This window comes from Macrobrachium nipponense, chromosome 11, assembly GCF_015104395.2.
Source record: "Macrobrachium nipponense isolate FS-2020 chromosome 11, ASM1510439v2, whole genome shotgun sequence".
Lineage (NCBI taxonomy): Eukaryota > Metazoa > Arthropoda > Malacostraca > Decapoda > Palaemonidae > Macrobrachium > Macrobrachium nipponense.
Genome location: NC_061087.1, coordinates 58,560,788 through 58,581,525, shown reverse-complemented (window position 1 = coordinate 58,581,525; position 20,738 = coordinate 58,560,788). Strand labels below are relative to the sequence as shown.

Sequence of the window (20,738 nt, the reverse complement as noted above, 5' to 3'; positions counted from 1 at the left end):
AGGGGATATATTACGCATTTACGCGCCCGATGGATGTACAAATGTGCGCATACTAGTTTCTCAATCTTCTGGAACTTTCAAAGAACACGCCCTGTTTAATGCACAAACAGACACATATATGGCTGCATTTTTCTGACGTCACAATCATACGATTTCCAACCAACCAGGTCAACTTGCGCACTAGTGCTCTCACTGATGAGGCTTGACAATGTTATGCCTGTGTGTGCTCTGCCTCGTTCCAATGTTTTTAAACTTTTCCATAACACTCGTGACTATGCTGTTGCACATTCCAATCTGCTGGCAATGCAGTTCATTGCACCTTAATTCTAATAACTAACAGTACCAGTGCTTCAACTTATACATTCTCTTTTCAGAGTGAAGGACAGACTGAACCCTACCTTGACATCCAACATTATTTATAACATATACCTGTCCTAGATGTTTTCTGGGGACCTATGTTGGATGTACGAGGAGGCTTCTCAAGGTCCGTTTCTGCTCCCATCAAGGTGTCAGCTTCAGGACGGGGTGCAGATTGTCCAATCCCAAACTAGCCAATGATCGGATTCATTCTCAAATTTGTGGTGCCAGCATGGACATAAATGATTTTAAGATTATCGGATCTGCCCGTACAAATGAGTTGATGATGTTGGAGTCGCTTTTTATAAAAACTAATGTATCGACACTAAACACCCAATCATCTTCCACACCACTGTTCATAGCATAATTGCCTGTTTGTTTACTCTCCACGTTGGCTTTAGGTATCTTTCGTATGTTTATTTTCTCTCTGTCTTCTTAGTCCCTTTTCAGTTCTTACCTTTCAAGTTCTTGTTTTAATTTTTGTATTTAATAAACGTCAAAATATTTCTTATATTACTTATGTGCATAAGTGATGTTTTAGTATTCATAGTCTGTAATCTCCCAACCTTGAGGATGCATCACCTGATGAGAAACGTTGGCATAACAAACTTGGTACTTGTGAAAACATGCCTTTGCTTCTTCAACCTGGTTGTTGGTTGGGTCTGCTTCCCCTACGGTTCTTGTATATATATATATATATATATATATTATATATATATATATATATATATATATTATATATATATATATATATATATATATATATATATATATATATATATATATATATATATATATATATATATATATATATATATAAGTCATATCACATTTCCGTGATTCATATACATATATCGAGCTGCAATGTCCTTTAATATCTAATTCGCTCTACCTTGGAATTAATATATTTTCATATATGCTTAACCGAAGGGGAATTTTTTTCTCGATAATAGATTTGCCTGGACCGGGGCGCAAACCCTCGGAGCCTTTCAAATCCAGGAACGTCAGTGAAGCTTTTACCTACTACACCACCGCAAGAGGCTAAAAGCTTCACTGACGTTCCTGGATTTGAAAAGCTCCGTGGGTTCGCGCCCCGGTCTAGGCAAGTCTATTATCGAGAAAAAATTCCCCTTCGGTTAAGCATATATGAAAATATATTAATTCCGAGGTAGAGCGAATTAGATAATAAAGGACATTGTAGCTCGATATATATATATATATATATATATATATATATATATATATATATATATATATATATATAGTATATATACACACACACACACACACACACACACATATATATATATATATATATATATATATATATATATATATATATATATATATATATATATATATATATATATATATATATATATATATATATATATATATATATATATATATATATATATATATATATATATATATATATATATATATATATATATATATATATATATATATATATATATATATATATATATATATATATATGTATGTATGTATACACACATACATTAGATAATCCAGTATTATCGGATATCACACGGTCACAAACTTAAACATAAATTTAACCCTAACAGAATCTATAACGTATCCATGTGGTCCAAGACATGTAAAAACTGAATATATTAATTTTGTTGCTTATATTTATCTACAACTTTTTTCATTATGAAGGCATCGAGTTTACATAAACCAAGACTGGAGTTTAGAACATTTCCATCATTTGACTTGGAACAAGATTCAATGATATTCCTTTTAACTGTGTCATTACATGGGATTAAGGCTCTCGCTCTGGTATTCTTGATCTTTTTGTTTACCTGACAACTTTCTTTCCAACTGTATTTCAATCGTTCCTTGACAATGTCTTAGTAAAGACGAAAGCGCTTGGATATCTGCCTATCAGTTTCCTGTGGTGTTCGCTTATATATATATATATATATATATATATATATATATATATATATATATATATATATATATATGTGTGTGTATATATATGTAGTGTATGTTTGTGTGTGTGTGAAAACATTCTACTATTTAGGGTCTTTATTTAGGGTAGATCAACAATTGCGAAAACCAAAACCACGCAGGTAAATTCAGCGTACATGATAATTAATTTTCAATTAAGATAATTGACAATAAATCAACCAGCTTCTCCTAATACCACTTGTTATTCACACCCTTTAAGAAAACGGGGTCTCCTCTAATGCGAGCAGTCTGTACCTGAGCATCAGAAAATTTGAATTTTGGTAGCTAATTTGAATGGCCCACTGTAACTTTAAAATTTGATTATTTCAAAAAACAAATCACGAAAGGCACCCTTCCAGAATATGAACATTCAGAAGAACTAGAATTCAAGGCTGGAACTTTTACCGTTATTGCTCCACAGATATGTAAGGGCCCTCATTCACCCAGCCCCTACCACATCTCCCTGGACGCCAAAAATCGACATGTGGATCTCTGGAATAGCTGAATGGATTTTGATGAAATTTGGCACGCCAGACCTTACTGGGAAACCTCTATAGCCGGAGTTTCATCCCAATTGATCAAATATTTTCAGTTATAAAAGGCCATAGTTGGAGTTTTTGTGCACTCCGGATGGCTGGGCTTTGGTAACCGCAAACTACTATGGCGGTTGATAAGCATGAGATTCCAGTTTGATATTATTCTTTCTTTAATATGCACATTTGGCATATGTTTACTTATCTATGCAGACAGATCTTTCATTGGTTCAAAAAATGTCCATTCTATAAATCTACTTCACAATGAAATGCCAAATCCTTTGCGTCTGCAGTCAGAACCTGACTAATGATGTTCCAAAGACACGTTGCCGTCCTGAGATAAAAAAAAAAACATTATGTTTTCATTCCTGGCCAATGAATCTTAAGTAAAATTCATTATACTTACTTTAACATTCAGAGTGACCTAGTATTTTTATTTGGTGGATAAATTATGTATTATAAGGAACAGCTGTGAAACAAGGCTAGATTTATCTTCATGTGTTAATTACTATACAGTCAGATTTTGTTATCTCTGTACTGAAAATCCATATGGAATTTGTATTTTATTTTTATATTTTGTTTAATTAGCATGGTCACTGGAAGACAGTTAGCTTAGTTTTCAAATATTTTTGGAAGTGGCTGAATTACTGCGGCTCCCCCTTGCTTCACGACGATCAACTTTGTGTTTTAGCTGCCGCATCAGCACCTGTATGACTTAGGGCATTTAGCAAATACAATAAAATGCTTAATTTTTGTTAAACATTTCAATTAACCTTATAAAAATCCCGTGTTGGACTAGGCATAATAGGTTATGTACGTGATATAGGACGTGAATTGCGGTGGGTTGGTTTCTGTTTTTTTTTTTTCATTTGCATAAGTTTAAAATCCCTTTTTTGCTGTTTTCTTTAGAGTTCAGTGTATATTGAGACTGCTTTAGAATAATTCTTATGGGGAATGTTGATAGGTTCCTGATTAATCTTACTTCACTAAAAGGTAATGAGAGTTTAGCCTCGAAACCATTGTGGCGAAAATTATAATACTGAACACGGTACCTATTAAAGTTCCCAAGTTAAAGTTTCCCTTGCCATTCTTATTTTCTAGCTACTAGTGTATCTAGGAATAATGAATTTTGCGAGCTCAATGACTTTATGACAAATTGTTCGTTTACTGTACTTTCCGATAGAGGAACTATTATTGATAGGAATCTGTAAGAAGCAACTGATCAAATCCTGAATATGGAGAGCCAATTTTATATGAACTGTGATCAGTAAGTTTACAGCGATGAATCTAATCGGCTCAATAATTCTCTCGTGGACTACACTTTGAGAAATTTGCATACGAAAAGTGATGGACGCATAGTTGTTCCCCTGTTATGGAATGGAAAGGTATCGCACCTTCTTTCGAGAAATGAGTCTCTTTCCAAGGCTATTCTAAAATCAAATTTGAAAAAATTACTCCGTAAGAAAGTTTCCTTGCAGTTGGTGGATAATTGCATGAAGGAGCAATTGAAGGCGGGAATTATTGAGCCAATTTCTAACTTGGAAGTATTTAGGCTGAATACCCTAACTACTCGTTCTTACCTCCTATGTCAGTCTTGGAGCCAGAAAGGGAAACTACGAAGTGTCGCATAGTATTTCTTTCTAATTTGCAGGAATCCTGTAAGAAACTGTCACTGTCACATAATCAAAGTATGTATGCGGGGCCTAACCTAAAACAAAAGCTTTCATCTGTATTTCTTAATATTAGGTTTGATGAAAAATTTTTTATTTTTGATTTGAAGAAAGATTTTAATATGCTGGCTTTAAGTGAAATTGATCAGTCTAGGCAGTTATTTTTTTGGTTTTGGAATGTCACCGCAGGTGATTACACCTCAGTTGCTTATAAAATTGTCAGGATTTCATTTGAATGGACTTCGGTGTAGTCCATTTCTTTTGTTGGCATCATTATATTATATGTTAATCTTAACTCCCAGTAATGATTCAAGAATCGATGAGCTGAAGAAACTTACATACGCCTTAATATATATGGATAATGGTGCCGTTACAACGAGCAGCGCTGACGAGCTGAGGTGGGCCTACAAGCAGTTATCTGGCATATTCAGACCTTTTAAATTTGAAACTCAGCGGCTGGTGGCTAATGATATTGATTTGCTGTCTGACGTCAATAAATCGTTTGGGCTTGAATGGAATAGACTTCCTGATGATATTTTCACTAGGCCAATTTCCCTTGATCCAGAAGCTAACACTAAAAGATTAATTCTAAGGTCCATGGCCACTCAGTTTGATATATTTGATTTCAACTTTGTTTAACCGATGTGGGCTTTATATGTATAATTTGCAAAGACTGGAGGAATATCTGTAGGGAGTCTAATTCATCTCCCCCTCTTAAAGTAACTCGTTTTGTGGGTCGAAGGGATGGTAAGTATCATATACTAATTATTTTTACTGATGCCGTTTTGACATATATGGGTGTGTCATTAATTTACTAAATGTTGAGTCTGGCAAACTTATCTTTGTGAATGCTAAAAATCGATTGGTTAATACCCAATTGAAAGGTAAATCCATACGATCTTTAGAGATCCACGCCATTAATCTAGGAGTTGAACAATCTGTTGATCTTTATTTGGATCTTGCTGGCCCCAATTGCATAAAACCTATAAAGGTGACAAAGATTTTTCTATTTTCAGATTCTTCTTGTGCCCTACAGTGGTTAATAAGTTCTTCGCTTCAACTTAAGAAAACGAACCAATGTTCTACTTTTGTATTGAACAGAATTTACAGTATACAAAAACTGTGAAACATCCTGTTCATTTTGGGTTTATTAATGGCAAGGAGAATCCTGCTGATGTTAATGAAGTTTTGAGTAATATTAGGGCACAAGACATGCAGTTCACTATTCCTCAAGAGGGTTATCTTTCTGGAAATTACATGAATTTTTCTCATGTTCCTTTAGTTAAGAGTAATTACTTGGTGAATATTTCTATTTTTCTGACTTCCGAAGACCTATTTTGCTCTACCGTCGGTGTATAATATGCACACACAAATGAAAAGCTAAAGTGAGAAGGCAAGTTAATGTACAAGAGGGTAAGAATTTGTTTCTCTTTAGCTCTTGTCCATTTGATTTTCTGATGTTTTGGAGCATTTCTCTAAAGGTTTTTGTGCATGAAAGGATATACCAGGTATAGTTTCTCAGTTGAATTTGTTTGTTAAGTATATCTTAGTTTTACCAGACCACTGAGCTAATTAACAGCTCTCCTAGGACTGGCCCGAAGGATGAGATATATTTTACGTGGCTAGGAATCAATTTGTCTCCTAGCAACGAGACCTACAGCTTGTTGTGGGATCCGAACCACATTATATCGAGAAATGAATTTCTATCACCAGAAATACATTTGTCTGATTCCACGTTGGCCGCGCCGAGAATCGACCTTAGGACCACCGGATTGGTAGCCGAGAGCGAAAACCACTCTTCCAACGAGGAACTGAATTTGTTTGTTGATAACAATGGCATTTTGAGGAGGATGAAGATCAATATTAAGAATGAGCAAAAAATTCTTATTCTGTTATCTAGAGACAGTTATCTAACAAAATTAATTATATTGAATATTCACCATAAATTAGCTCATTCTGGGTGCTATGCTGTTCTTTCTGTAATTGTCCTCGAAATGCTGCTTCAAAAATAACAAGGGACTTAGTAGTGAAATCTCCTCGAGAGACCATCAGGAGGAACCACTAGTTGCAAGCTTGCCCTACACTCTCCGCTAGAGGAATGCTATGCCCGATTTTTCTCTGAAGGTATCTTCAAGGAGCCAAACTAAGAAACTAAGTAATGTCTATTCATCTAGAGTGAGGATGCTTAACTCTCGCTCAAGTCTTGTGTTTAGTCCCTCGAGTCAGTAAAGACGTCACTGAAGTCCTAAATTTCTCCTCGAATCCAAGAGCTGCAATTCAAACACTTACCCATATACCTTTAATAAACCAAAGAGCACAAGCAACCCTGGGAACAGAAATGAGCACATTAAGCCCTATTGAGTTTTACATAAATTACCATTATAGAAATATTTGCAAGACTAACTTCATATTTTACGTACAATTACTCAGTAAGCCCATATACATATATAGAGCAGAGAGATTGGACAGCTCATAGTAGCCAAGCCAGTTTGTGACGTGAACTGCCTGGTGCCATCGCTATGCGATGTTTATCATGTAAACTGTGACGCAACCAAAACAAACTAATAAAAAACCCTGTACTCTTTAAAACGTGTTTTCTCTGATGTCTGTCAAGACTGTCAAATGAGTTATGCTCCATTTACTATATATAATATGTACAGTATGCAGAGATAAAAAATATCTAATTTTGCAGGTATGTTTCTTCAATAGTTAAGTCATAACGTTTTGTAGATATGGCAACTACATACTACATTGACAACCAATTTTCTTAGCAGTCTTTAAAGACTGGTAAACTATCTTTGCAGCACTTACCAAGGACAATGTATACTATATAGAGAAATAGAGATTTCTATTCTGTCTGCTGTAGTTTGCATACACTTGAGCAATACAGTTATGTGCCTCTCTTTCAACCATAAATTTACAGTAGTGTCTTAATCTCTAGAGCCCCCCAGATGCTGAAGCCTTGCCGAGGATGGGGGGCTTAGGGCTCAGCAGCTGGGTCCTGATGCCCGGTGGGAACTGCTTTCTCGCTGGACCTTGGTGCCCAGCTGTTGATCCAACTAAATAAGTCAGCCCTTTTTCTTTTACTAAAAACGTTTCATCCTTCTGCTTCCTCCCCCTATAAGGTACAGATTTTATGTTGATGACTTTTGGATTGGTTTTGGACATGATTTGGACTTGTTCATTGGATTTGATGGTGGGTGAGGATGGTTGGCATGCCACCTCACCCGTAGAACTCGAGTACCTAACGTAGTCGAGCGAGGGGAAAGTTTATATGTCAAACCCTGCTCTTAGCGCCTTAAGCACTGTGGGTGGGGTGTATATCTGGGTGGTACCCCTAGGGCAGCCCTGTATGGGATAACACTAACCTCTAAATGTGGGTCCATGGTGGGTGGGGGCCTACCTGGACGAATCATCAATTCTTCGTCTTATGGCAACATTATTTTGACCTTCGGTTGACGACTTAGGCGAGGATAAGGAAAAGGAAAAAACTGGTAATTCCTCCATTGTAACTTTGGAGCCTTTTTCAAATGAGCTCTTTGTTACAAACATTCTGCATGTGAAACCAGTCCCTTTAGACTGGAATTATGACACAATATTTAATGAATTTTGTAAATTTGGGAACATCAAAGAATTACGAAATAAACTTGGCAATAATTATGGTTTTTTTTTTAAATTCTGGATAATTTTCAACAATGAATCGGAAGCTCACAGAGCCTTTAGAAAATTTAGGTCAGATTCTAAGAGTGTTGGACTTGTAGAGGCAGAAGAGGTCCATAGGTATCTTGACATTTATAAACCACCAAATGAAATAAAAGATCCTAATGGAATAAGTAAAATCTCCAAATCTCCAGACCCAGCTAAGTGGTTAATTATCACAGCAACCTCTTCAAGGTGAAAAGGTTGGTAAGCCAGAAGATCGGCAATGTTGGGAGCCCAGAAGTAACTCGCTTTGGGCGTAATAGTTTTTTAGTTCATACCAAGACCAATGTTCAGTCGGTAATGCTCCTAAATTTGAAGCTTGATCCTGAGGGTATGGTAAAAGAGGTAAAACCTCACTATAATTTTAGTTATGTGAAGGGTGTTATCTTTAATGAAGATTTACATGAAATGGATGAGGAGGAAATTTTGGAAATGTGTCCAGATGCGGTTTGGAAGGTTTTTAAAGTGCCCCGCTCATCGATGCTTATTTTAACTTTTATAAGTTCTTTCCTGCCATCTGAAATTATTCTTGACAGTGAAATCATGAAAGTTCGTCCTTATAGACCGAGAGTACTCCAGTGCTTTAAATGTTTTGGTTTTGGACACTCCTCTAACGTTTGTACCAGAAATAAACTCTGTGAATCCTGTGGTCAGCCTGAGCACGAGGAATGTTCTGGACCAGTAATTTGCGTAAACTGTAAGGGTGAACATCGAGCCCGTGATAAGAAATGTAGTGCATTCAAAAAAGAACAAGAGGCATTACTTAAATCTATTGCTGACCACATCAGTGTGGGACAGGCCAAGAAGCTGTTGGGCAGGAAAACCTATTCAGATGCCTTGAAGGCACAACAGTTGAATACTGCTTCTTCTGATGCCCCTTCTGGTGGGGCTCCCCAGTGCCCCTCTGGTGGGTTTTCCACACCCCCTCTAGTGGGGCACCCTGTGGCCCCCCTGTTGGGGCTTCCCATGCCCCCCCTGGTGGGGCCTCCCATGCCCCCCTGGTGGGGCTTCTCATGCCCCCCCTGGTGGGGCCTCCCATGGGCCCCATGCTGGGGCTTCCCATGGCCCCCCTGGTGGGGCTTCCCATGTTGCAGAGACTCTGGTCAAGCCAGGGGACCCTGTTGGTTCAAGGGTTCAAGCCAGATCTCAGTATGATGATGACTTCTGTGTCAGGGACATTGCCTGACATTGAGCCCTCACCTGATCCTGACATTACAGTGCACCGTGGAGATGACGGTGAGGAGATGGAGGCCCTCGTTATTCGTCAGAAGAGGGTCCTTTCTCCCTCTCCGCCTCATTCACGGTCATTCAGATTTCAAAGGAAAAACAAAAGCAAAACTGAAAGGGCAAGTGAAGGCCCTTCATCAAAAAGATCTGTAACACCTAGATCTAGATCAAGTAGTGCTGGTAAAACTGATAAGATCTCTCTCACCAGGACACAGATTCCTAAATTAGTAGAGAATTTTAAGATCCATTCCTCTAAATAATGGCTCTCATGCAGTGGAACATCCGTGGCTTTATACCAAATAGAGAGCAAGTTCGGGTTCTGTTTAGGGAACATGATTTATCTGCAATGTGTCTACAAGAGACAAAGTTGGGAGAGCACACTCCCAACTTGGGTTTTAATTATTCATTTCACAGGTCTCCACCCCGATAGGTGTACGTGCTCAGGGAGGCACAGACATCATAGTCCGCAAGTCTGTTAATCACAGGGTTGTTCAATTGAACACTGTGTTGCAGGCTTGTGCAGTCCAAATTTTTAATTATAAATGGATCACAATTTGTTCTCTCTACCTTGATCCATCATTAGAAAGTAGATTGCAGGATGTGCAGGGTAATCCCCGTCAGCTAGAATGAAATGATCTACAGACACTGATAGACCAGCTTCCTAAACCTTTCATTTTGATGGGAGATTTTAATGCCAAGCACACCATCTGGGGAGAGCCAAACTGCGACCGGTAGGGTTTAATAATAGAACAGCTGCTTGACTTAAATGACATCACTTTAATGAATGATGGTTCCCCTACAAGACATGATGTTTTTCATAATACTGATTCAGCCATTGACCTCACTATCTGCTTTTCATCTTTGAAGTTAGATTTCCAGTGGGTAGTAGACCAGAATGATCATGGCAGTGATCATTGGCCCACTCACTTAAAGTTTATGAAAAATATTCCATCTCCATGTTTACCAAAATGGAAGGTAGGGGAAGCTGACTGGGGATATTTAAAAAAAATCTGCTGAAGTTGATCAAGATATAAAAGATTTTCAGAGCCCAACATCCGCTTATGAGTATTTAATCAGTATATTGTTGTGTGGCGCCATGCTGTCTATTCCTCGAATTTCTGGTAAACCTCGGCGTCCTCTAGTACCTTGGTGGAGTGATGCATGCACCTTGAGCCGAAAGATAACAAGAACTTGCTACAAGAGATATCGTAGATATCCTTGCTTAGTCAATAAAATTATCTATAAAAAAGCTCTTGCTACGCAAAAAGAAAACATTTAAGCAAGCAAAGAGGGAATCCTTTATTAGATATATAAGTGAATTAAAATATGATTCACCTATGTCATTAGTGTGGAACAGAATCCGAAAGCTGCAAAGGAAATTTTCTCCACCTCCCTTGCCTATTTTGAAAATTGATGGCTTCTTCATATCTAATTCTGGAGAATTTGCAGAAACCTTTGGTAGGCATTTCTCCAATATGTCTAGTGGCCTACATTACTCCCATGCATTCAGGAATATTAGGGACAGTACCACGGTTGTTCCTGCTGTTAGTTTAAATTCAGAGTCGTATAATCTTCCTTTCACCATGAAAGAATTGGATCATGCAATTTCGTTATCTTCCCCAACATCTCCTGGGGAAGATGATATACTGTACTCAATGATTTTTAATCTGCCTAGAAGTACAAAACAATTTCTTTTAGACATTTTAAAAAGTTTTTGGCTTTCAGGAACTTCACCAGAGTCTTGGAAGATTTCGATTATTGTACCTGTTTTAAAACCTTTTAAAAATTCCTTCCTTCCTAAGAATTATAGGCCAATTGCTCTAACTAGTTGTGTTAGCAAGATTTATGAGAGGATGGTCAATGCTCGACTTGTGTGGCATTTGGATTCAAAGAATCTTTTATCTAATCGGCAGTTTGGCTTTAGGAAAAATAGAAGTACTTCTGACCCTTTGATGTTCCTTACTCGGGAGATACAGAATGCTTTTGCTGTGCAAAACCAGACTGTTGCAGTGTTCTTTGACCTAGAAGAAGCCTACGACACGACCTGGCGAGGGGGTATCCTTTTGCAACTTGTAGAATGGGGTGTTGTGGGTAATTTGTTCTATTGTCTTAAAAATTTTTTGTCAGAACGTTACCTGAAAGTAAGAGTGGGCTCTTACATTTCTTCTGCTTACCCTCAAGAAGAAGGGTTACCTCAGGGAAGCGTCCTTAGTCCAACACTCTTTAATGTAGCTGTCAACGGCCTACTAGAACAAGTTCCTGTCAGGGTGCATGGTCTGGCCTTTGCTGATGATTATGCAATAATCTGTAGCAAGTCTACAGCTGTTGAAGCTTGTCAAAAGATCCAGACTGCTATTAATGCTTCAACATTATGGGCCAGTGCTAAAGGGTTCAAATTTTCAGCAAACCAAAGCTATACGATTTTGCCGATTAAGAAGAGTGGAAGAGATCCCTACGCTGTTTTTAAATGATTCGATTTTACCTTATGAAGATAGCATTAAGTATCTAGGTGTTACATTTGATTAGAAATTAACTTTTACTCAACATGTCAATGAAGTTGTATGTAACGTGAACTTCGTCTTAATATTCCTAAAGTTGTGTCTAATTTTAATTGGGGGGGGCAGATCGAATTACCCTTTTGAGGATGTACCAGGTTTTATGCCTAAGCAAAATTGATTATGGTTGTCAAGTGTACTGTTGTGCATGCAAGACAACACTGCAGAAATTAGATGTTGTCCATAATATGGCTTTACGTATTTGTACGGGAGCCTATAGAACTTCACCAGTAGAAAGCCTATATGTTGAGTCAGGTTTTCCCCCACTATTTATCCGTAGGGAGGAATTAGGCTTGAGAGTCATATCAAGAGTACTTACGTCAAAGCTGAACCCCAACTATAAGTACGTTAGAGAACCAACTGATAGAGCCCCAAATAGACCTAGACTGCCAAAGCCACTTGAAGTTCGACTAGCAAGCTCTGCCAGGGAGGTGGGATTGCTACCTCCTGCAGTAGCTGAAATTTCGCCCTCAAAGTTTCCTCCTTGGAATAGACCATGCCTAGAGATCTGCCCAATTAGGGACAGCAGGAGCAACAGTTCTGGTGATCAATTGAGGGCAAGTTTCTTGGATCATGCTTTTGAACATGGTGATTCTCATCATATATATACTGATGGCTCGAAGGGTTCTGATGGTGTTGGTTGCTCTGTAGTGACTAGTGATAATATCATTAAAAAGAAGCTTCCTTCTAATTCTTCTGTTTTTACAGCCGAACTGCTGGCAGTTTTGATTGCTCTTAAATATATTTTTTATAGTTCTTGTACTAACAAGGTTTTTACCATTTTTACCGACTCTTTGAGTGTTTTATCTTCTCTTAAAAGCCTAGTCTCTTGCCACCCTTTAGTGCAAGAAGTACAAGATTGGTTTTATCTTTTAATTAATAGAAGAGGTTTTTCTGTTAGGTTTTGTTGGGCTCCGTCCCATGTTGGAATTGTTGGGAATGAGCGAGCCGATGCTGCTGCTAAGGCTGCAACTAGGCTTAGGCACATTTCCAGCATGGGCGTCCCTGTTTCCGATTTTAAAAGTACCATTCGATTTTATTGTAGAGACCAGTGGCAGGCCCACTGGTCTACTTTAGATAATAATCTTAAATTAAAGTCGATTAGGCCTACTGTTCATCCTTGGCCTCATAGCCGGATGGATAGAAGGTCTGAGATAGTTTTAGCTAGATTACGTATTGGCCACACTAAATATACTCATGGGTATCTAATGATGAGTGGAGCGGATAGGCAGGTTTCTCGCTGTTCCTCTTGTCATGTGGATTTGACTGTGGTGCATATTTTGGTGGAGTGCCCTCATTTTGAAAACAAACGTAGAGCTTGTTTGCTGGCAAATAAGACTCTTGCCTATATTTTAGGTGAAGGTGCTCAGGCAGAGCAAATAATGACATTTTTAAAAAATACTAATCTTTTTTATGAACTGTAATGTTCTCTTAATTGTTTTAGGTTTCTTGTTTGGTTTTTATGAATGAATGATTTGTATGTTAGATCGATTGTGTGTATGTTTGTTTGTACGATTGTGACTTTTTTATTCTTAAGATATATATGCGCTGAATGGCCCCTCGGCCCCGGCGCTTGGCTATGTGCCAAAAATTTTATAATCTAATCTAATCTTTAATCTCTAGAGGCAGACTAATTATTATCGGTCTTTATTCATCGGTCAAACTGACGCACAATAAAATTTGAGAAACAGCATGGTAAAATAATTGTCATCTCCAACGCTATCATCCCATATAAGCTTCATCCATAAGCATAATAGCATAACCAATAGCCTAGATTCAAGAGCCTGACGCCTAACAGCCAATATTCATTAGTCTGTACTATTGGTTGTGATGAGAAGTGAAACAAGTTCATGCTAAGTAAGGTCACAATTAATGTTTCCAGTGTGAGCCCGATTTTGGGACAATTAGAGAATAATCCTGGGATTTCCCGGGAAATACAATTATTTTTAAAATATATTTTCATTGTTAACAATTCAAAGTAAATATTTTACTAGGATTAATAGATGAAATCTTAATAAAAAGGATAAAAAAACAAATCGCATTAATTTTTACTGGTATTTAATCGTAAGAATATCAAGGAATATCTAATTTTCAATGAGTTACACTGCCAAATTTGGTGTCATCTGGAAAATTTAAACAATGGATTTGGATTTTTTAGTAGGAATGCATTTCTTGAAATACTAAATAGCTTTGCCCAATGACTCATGATAATTATTAATGATATACCGAAAACACCCAGTCTCCAGTTGTGACACTAATTAATATCTATTTTGAAATATAAATATGTTTTGATTTTCAAAATAAAAAACAAAAAATCTAACTTTTTTTTTATTTCAAAAATTCCAATACCACATAAGATAAATTATTGAAAATACAAAGTTTTTATAAATTTTAAGTATATTTGTCTTAATAATGAGAAATGTAATCATTTCTTGACAAAAAACTAAACAATACCGTGCATAAAAGTATTTGTTTCAATAAAGAAAAATAAAAATCAAACAATTCTGAAAAGGCTTCTATTATGAATAGATGGGCTCCGTTGAGGAGATTTGTTGAAAAATAAAACGCGAGTTAATGCGGAATCTAATAGAAAGGCAGGTGAATATTGTAAGGGAAATAACATGGCAAAATATTAATTTACTATTTACTATGTGCAGTAGTCTGCAGACACATAGTAACCACATAAATGCTACGTAACATGTCACAATCATACTGACCTATGATTCAACATGCTTATTTACATTGTGCAGTCTGTCTAAGTTATACTAGCCTGTAAGAATAATTTAGACTTTCATAGCTAGCCAAGACTTGAGCTGTATTACATGGTCTGTGAAGGGGGACACAGAAAATTAGCATTCCTGAAGGTTATGCCAAGTTAGGTTCCATTTGCTAAGCTAAGGTTAGGCTATGGTAGGCTACCTTTGGTTATGTGATGATCAACCCTGGTAGACTAGCTAGTTGGTAAAATTTACTTTTAAAACTGTAACGTAGTATGAATTTGAACTATAATTTTGGGTAAAAATGATTATGGTAAAATTGAAGAATGCTACCTTTAAGTGTTCTGGTAGATCAAATTCAACTGAGTCCTCTCCATACCAGGTTTGAGAACTTACTGATAACAATGTAAATTACAGTTTGACATTTCATTAACACTTAAAACTGCAGCAGGCCTGGATATAGGCCTCATGATACTCTTTGCATTTTTCACTAGTAGTGGGAAAAAATTGTCAGGCTTAACCATGGTTATATGGATATATGGACTGACGGTAACCCTCTTGCTAATTTATCATGCATAAGCTACACATTGCAACGATGCCCTCAGCGTACCCTGTGATATGCAGTGATGTTTCTTAGAATGTAGAGAATCAGCAATTTAACTTCCCTGGAGACAGAGTGTTCGTGTGACAGCTTAGGAATGCTAATGCATCTTTCTTTGAGGTAGTGTGATCAAGAGTGCGGTCTAAGCAAATCAGTGCCTCGTCCTGTCGCTATGAGAGCTTGATGTAGAGGTGACTTTGAAACTGGTCTTAAGCAGTTTGGGGGCGTGAACATCGTGGGCATTGAGTGTGGGTTCATGCTTATGTGTGCGCTTTTCCCCCTACATATGAGTGTTGTATTGCAATGAAGGGAAGACTATTACAGAGAGAAGGCAGGGCCAGGATGGCTTCTGCAAACAGTGGCTTTGTTAAGTGACAGTGCATACTGGCTGAATGGGTGATTATTATTATGTCTATATTGGCCAAAGTGTGGGTGGATTGTATTTGAATCTTTATTTCAGAGATGTTCTGTTTATATGATCTTTGATTATGATCTTGTGCTTACCAGAGTGTTCTCCTGTCTTCTAACAGGCATTTCTGGACGAGGGGAAATGTTTCTGGAGAAGAGTGGGGATTGTTCATTGGGGAAATGGTGTACTGACTTGATTACTATGTTGACTGTGCCTGGTGTTATGGCTAAACTAATGTTGGTGTTGATTAATTACCGTGGGTTATCTGAGTTATTTGGACTTTGGGTTTAACATTTCATTTACTTATTCTGTTAAGAATCTGAGTTATTCAGTTAATACTTTGCTTTTAAATAAATGCATATTTTTGTAATTCATGACTCTGATTTGGTGACCTGGGATGATAGAGAGAGAGAGAGAGAGGAGAGAGAGAGAGAGAGAGAGTGTTACCAATTACCAGTTGTCTGCCGCTCTTGGCCCATCGCTACCTTTTAGAATAACGAGATTGACCAACTCGTTATTATATGCATAGAAATACAGAGGAACATGAACCACCTAATCAACATAGTATAACCGTTTCTATGCATCAGCAGAAGTTTCTTAATAGTTATTTGCTGGAGAAAGGAAAAAAAATATGCTTAAAACCTTTCAGACCTCTTTAACCTAACTGATTGTATGTATACATAATTACCTACAATGGTCGGCATTTTTTCAGTCTCTGCATTAGTTGTTTGTGAAGAACTAATGCCAAACCTCGTCAGAACCTCTTCCATAACTGGCACTACTGATACTACTTATCATCTGATTGTTCATCCACATCCACCATTTCCCAGCACCTTTTCCACATGAGGCACTGTGAAATCATCATCTGACTGTCTATCCTCTCCGTTCATCCTTTCATTATCATCTTTTATACTGATAGGCCTAACATTAGATCTGTGTATAACCTTATTTTCATACCCAACCGACCTAATTTTGAACAGACCACATCCATCATCCAGCACTCCTCGATAACCCATTCATTTCCCTTATATTTATCCTGCAATTTCCCTCTCCCTATAATTTTATTTTCTTTTAAGAAGTACTTTCTGTCCCACTGTTACGTGAGTACTGGTTCTCAATGAAATCTGCCTAAGCAAAAGCCTGTCTACAATGGGTAGGTATAGTAGGGGAGACCGGAGCTAGTTGGCACACTTTTGATAATTTTGGTCATTGCGAATAGAAAACAAACATTTTTGCAAAATTCTTATCACCATTAAAAAATATTAACATTCGTCTTTATCATATAGCAAAATGGGATTTTGACGTAAGGAAAAATCTATTTCTGGGCTCAGTTCGTGTCGCTGCGCGAAATATCCTTTAATCCATTATTTCTAAGGTAAATGTACTAACACATACCAGAGAATAAATAAAATAAAGAAAAGGTCAGTACTACTGACTCGCTCACCCTCCAAGAGGGTGTCGGTATGAACACTATGGCGAGTGAGACCACTACCACGAACCGCTTGCCAATAGAAATCTCCCACTACAAAATCCCCACAAGAGGGGAGCCGACCCACAGAGTGGGCAGCAACTACTACTACTCCATCCCATGCTAACTTTTTCGTGCCAACACATTATGGGGTAAGTTGGCATATTGATAATTAAAAGAAAATCACTACATTGCATTTAAATCAAATAGCAAAAATACCCCCTGAATTTCCTAAATACAAAATATAAGGCATTAGTATTACTTCGGATCATCATCTAGTTGTAATTGTGGCAGGTGTCAAATAACTCTTCATCAATTTTACATGCCCTGCACTGGACCCACATTTCTCCTGGCTTGGTTACCAAACACAGGCTGTCTTCAGCTGAGCTTTCTTCTGAAGCAACAGGAGCAGTTCTTAAACTCTATCACGCAGATGACTGATCTGAAGCCCATGTGTCTATTCGGACATCTCTCAATCTGTTACATACGCACCGGTAAAATCAAAATCTTGAAATAGTCTGTATTCAAAGGTGAGATTCCATCAACCCTAAACCCATTGAAAACATCAGAATAAGTGACAGCTAGGGGTAAGGTAAAGCCGAGGAAACTTTACCAGGAATGTCACAGATGGGCATAGTTGATCCTGGATTACAAGTCATCCACGAATCACTATAAACACTAAAATCCAGGGGCTGCAACTTGTGAGAGCAATGTGGAAGAAATGATAGGACACTAATCTCATTATCCGTCCAAAAATCCAGAAACAAAACGTAAATTATATAAATAAATAGGCTTACTATTGTTATTAAATAACGTGTGCCAACTTCCCCATTTATTTTGAGCCAACTTGCCCCATCCCTACTATTTGGTACAAAAACACTTACCAGCCCACACCAAGAAGCTTTGAATGATTAATTTTAATGGTATAGGATCTTTAAACCATACGGAAAACTATGCTATAATTAAAAAATAATCTTTATGAATGTATAGATGTTATAGCAAATAACAGAAAAATAAAAAAAATTTACTTACTACAATCAAAATAAAACTTTTTCTCATAAATTCGAGATCCTACGTTCTATCTCTATAGAATTTTGCTGGTAATTGAGGAACCACGTTGCAATTACACAGTATATGTATTAGAGTCATCTATTGGTAAGCTTTAAAGTTATTTTGAGTGTGCCAACTTACCCCTGTAGCCAACTAGCCCCGGTCTCCTCTACACATTGAGTCATTTTTCTTCTATTGTAATGAAATGTGGATTTTATAAATGAAGGAAAGAAAAAATTTGTACACTATTTAAATGAAATCTAAAAACATTAGTTATGTGATGAAACGGTTAGCAAAGGTAAAAAAAGTAGGCAAGCTCATGGTCAAGGTTAAAAAAAAAAAAAAAAAAAAAAGGAAAGGCCTGGCTTAACCACAAGGAAACGACATTCTGCCGCGCCAAGTAAGAAAGGTTAAAAGATGCAATAACAAATAAAATAGGAAGGGATTTGCAAAGCCTGGCTCGATCACTGAACTGTATCATCTGAGCGTTACTAATTTCAAGCACAGTATCTATGGGAAGAGGGTCTGACGCGTCGAACATGTTTCTTGTGTCGTAGACGTGTATGAAGTACATATTTTTGATAAAGTACTTCCAAAATATCTAACGTACGCATGTGTGTAGTTAGCTGCATTATTTTATGCTTTATTCATTAACATATTACTTATATACTTTTATTCTAGGTTCACACTCGAGATAAGTTGAAAGATATACCGATTTAACGTCTTTGGTCATTTCTTTTCACGTAACACATGAAATAGTTAACCAAAACAAGTGACGTCTGGAGCAGTGTCAAGACAATGTTCGAGTTGCTTTAAAATGCAAGTTTGGCTTCAGCGACTCCGTCTCTCACTGAAAGAAAAGCGCAGAGGTTGGGAGGGGACGTGAACTAATCGGCTGATGATGTCAATGTCTTCGTACTGGTAAGAGACCGAATATCTGTGCATCACCTGTAAGAGAAAGATTGCCATTCATCAGATTAAATAATCACTGAAACTGCTGTAGGTATACTTTTTCATTTCTCGTCTACTTTTACCTAGTACACAAGCGTTCAAAGGCTTTCTTGTGCTATGTCACACTCCTACTATCATTTTTCTATAGCCAGGATAAACAGTAACTTAAACACACATTCACACACCAGAGAACATCTTTAAAATAGAAAGTCTTGAGGAGCAACAGCTTCAGGGATAATGTTAGTTCATTTGTATTCCGCTTTCCTATTATGTCTCCCTTTCGACCAGACAGGTCTTCACTTAGAAAATTACAATAAAACTGTACCTGCCTAAATCGATTTTATTTGGTCACACCATGGAACTATAAACATGCAATGGACATGCACGCATAAATGATTGACACTGATTGTCACTGCGCGGCGCCATAGGAAAAGGTGGAGATGATGCTGAATTAAGCTATTAAAGCATAGTCTTACAGACGCTTTTTCACTCTATCGTCTTTAATTTTATACCGATTTTAATAAATATAGGCTCATTGGAAAGCTCTTGAAAATCCCTTTTAAATGCATATAACTGAGCATGTAGAAAATACGGCGCTTCAAGTGAAGATATTCAGATTTTCATTTGACCTGGGTTCGCTTTTTTTACCGTACTGTTCCAAATTTTTTAATATAAATTTTAATAAATTCATCAGCTGTTATAAGATCTTGAAAAGCACTTTCCAATGAACCTAATGAAGCACGTATATGTCTCATACAATTGTAATAATCATGCATGCCATGTGCTGAGAGTGAGTGATTTCATATTTTTGCCATGGGGTTGTGTAATAATTTTACCACTAAAGCCTTTTGAACCCCTTATTTTTAATATCCTTCTAAGTATCAAATTCTTTATGCTCTACTTCGCCTTTTATGCACTACCTAGGTCTTATCACCTTGCATCCAGTCTGTGTCACCTAGGGATTAACCTTATCACCATCACACAATAGACTTACATTGTAATTATGTTAACTTATGCTTATTGCTTACTTAAATCAGTCATTATTACAAAAAGAAACACACATGATGATATAAATAAATCTTTTTTTACAGATCACTTATTAATGTCAGACTTATTAATACTAATAATTTTAAGTCTATTTTAAATGTTTAATCATGTAAACAGAAATTACTGGACTGAATAATGTGTACTACTAAATTTACTTTAACATAACGCAACAAATGTCATCCTTAAGCCATGGCGTACACCAAACGGCGCGAACAAGGAATTGATTTCCATTTCTGGCCGATAGTTGATTTGGTCCGTTACCGGTAGTTTCTGTCTCATTCAGGAGTGTCCTCTCTGCGGGTTCTCGCAGATGTCATGTCACTTCCTCGAAGAGAGAGAGAGAGAGAGAGAGAGAGAGAGAGAGAGAGAGAGACGAGAGAGAGAGAGAGAGGAGAGAGAGAGAGAGAAGTGGGTGGGGGGGGGGGGGGGTGGTGAAGTCCATGGTCTTTTGTATGCCTATTGCAGGCCGTTGCT

General features: G+C 37.3%; 1 protein-coding gene across 5 annotated transcripts in view; it reads right to left on the bottom strand.

Annotated features, from left to right (window-relative positions):
• Positions 1-14,062: 14,062 nt before the first annotated feature.
• Positions 14,063-20,738, bottom strand: part of LOC135206155 (probable cytochrome P450 49a1) — a 112,859-nt gene continuing 106,183 nt past the window's right edge. For all 5 annotated transcript variants that reach the window (XM_064237448.1, XM_064237456.1, XM_064237438.1 and 2 more), the window contains one exon: positions 14,063-19,214. In XM_064237448.1, coding sequence (XP_064093518.1) covers positions 19,098-19,214 — 117 coding nt within the window. In that variant the 3' untranslated portion in view covers positions 14,063-19,097. The remainder of the gene's footprint in view (positions 19,215-20,738) is intronic.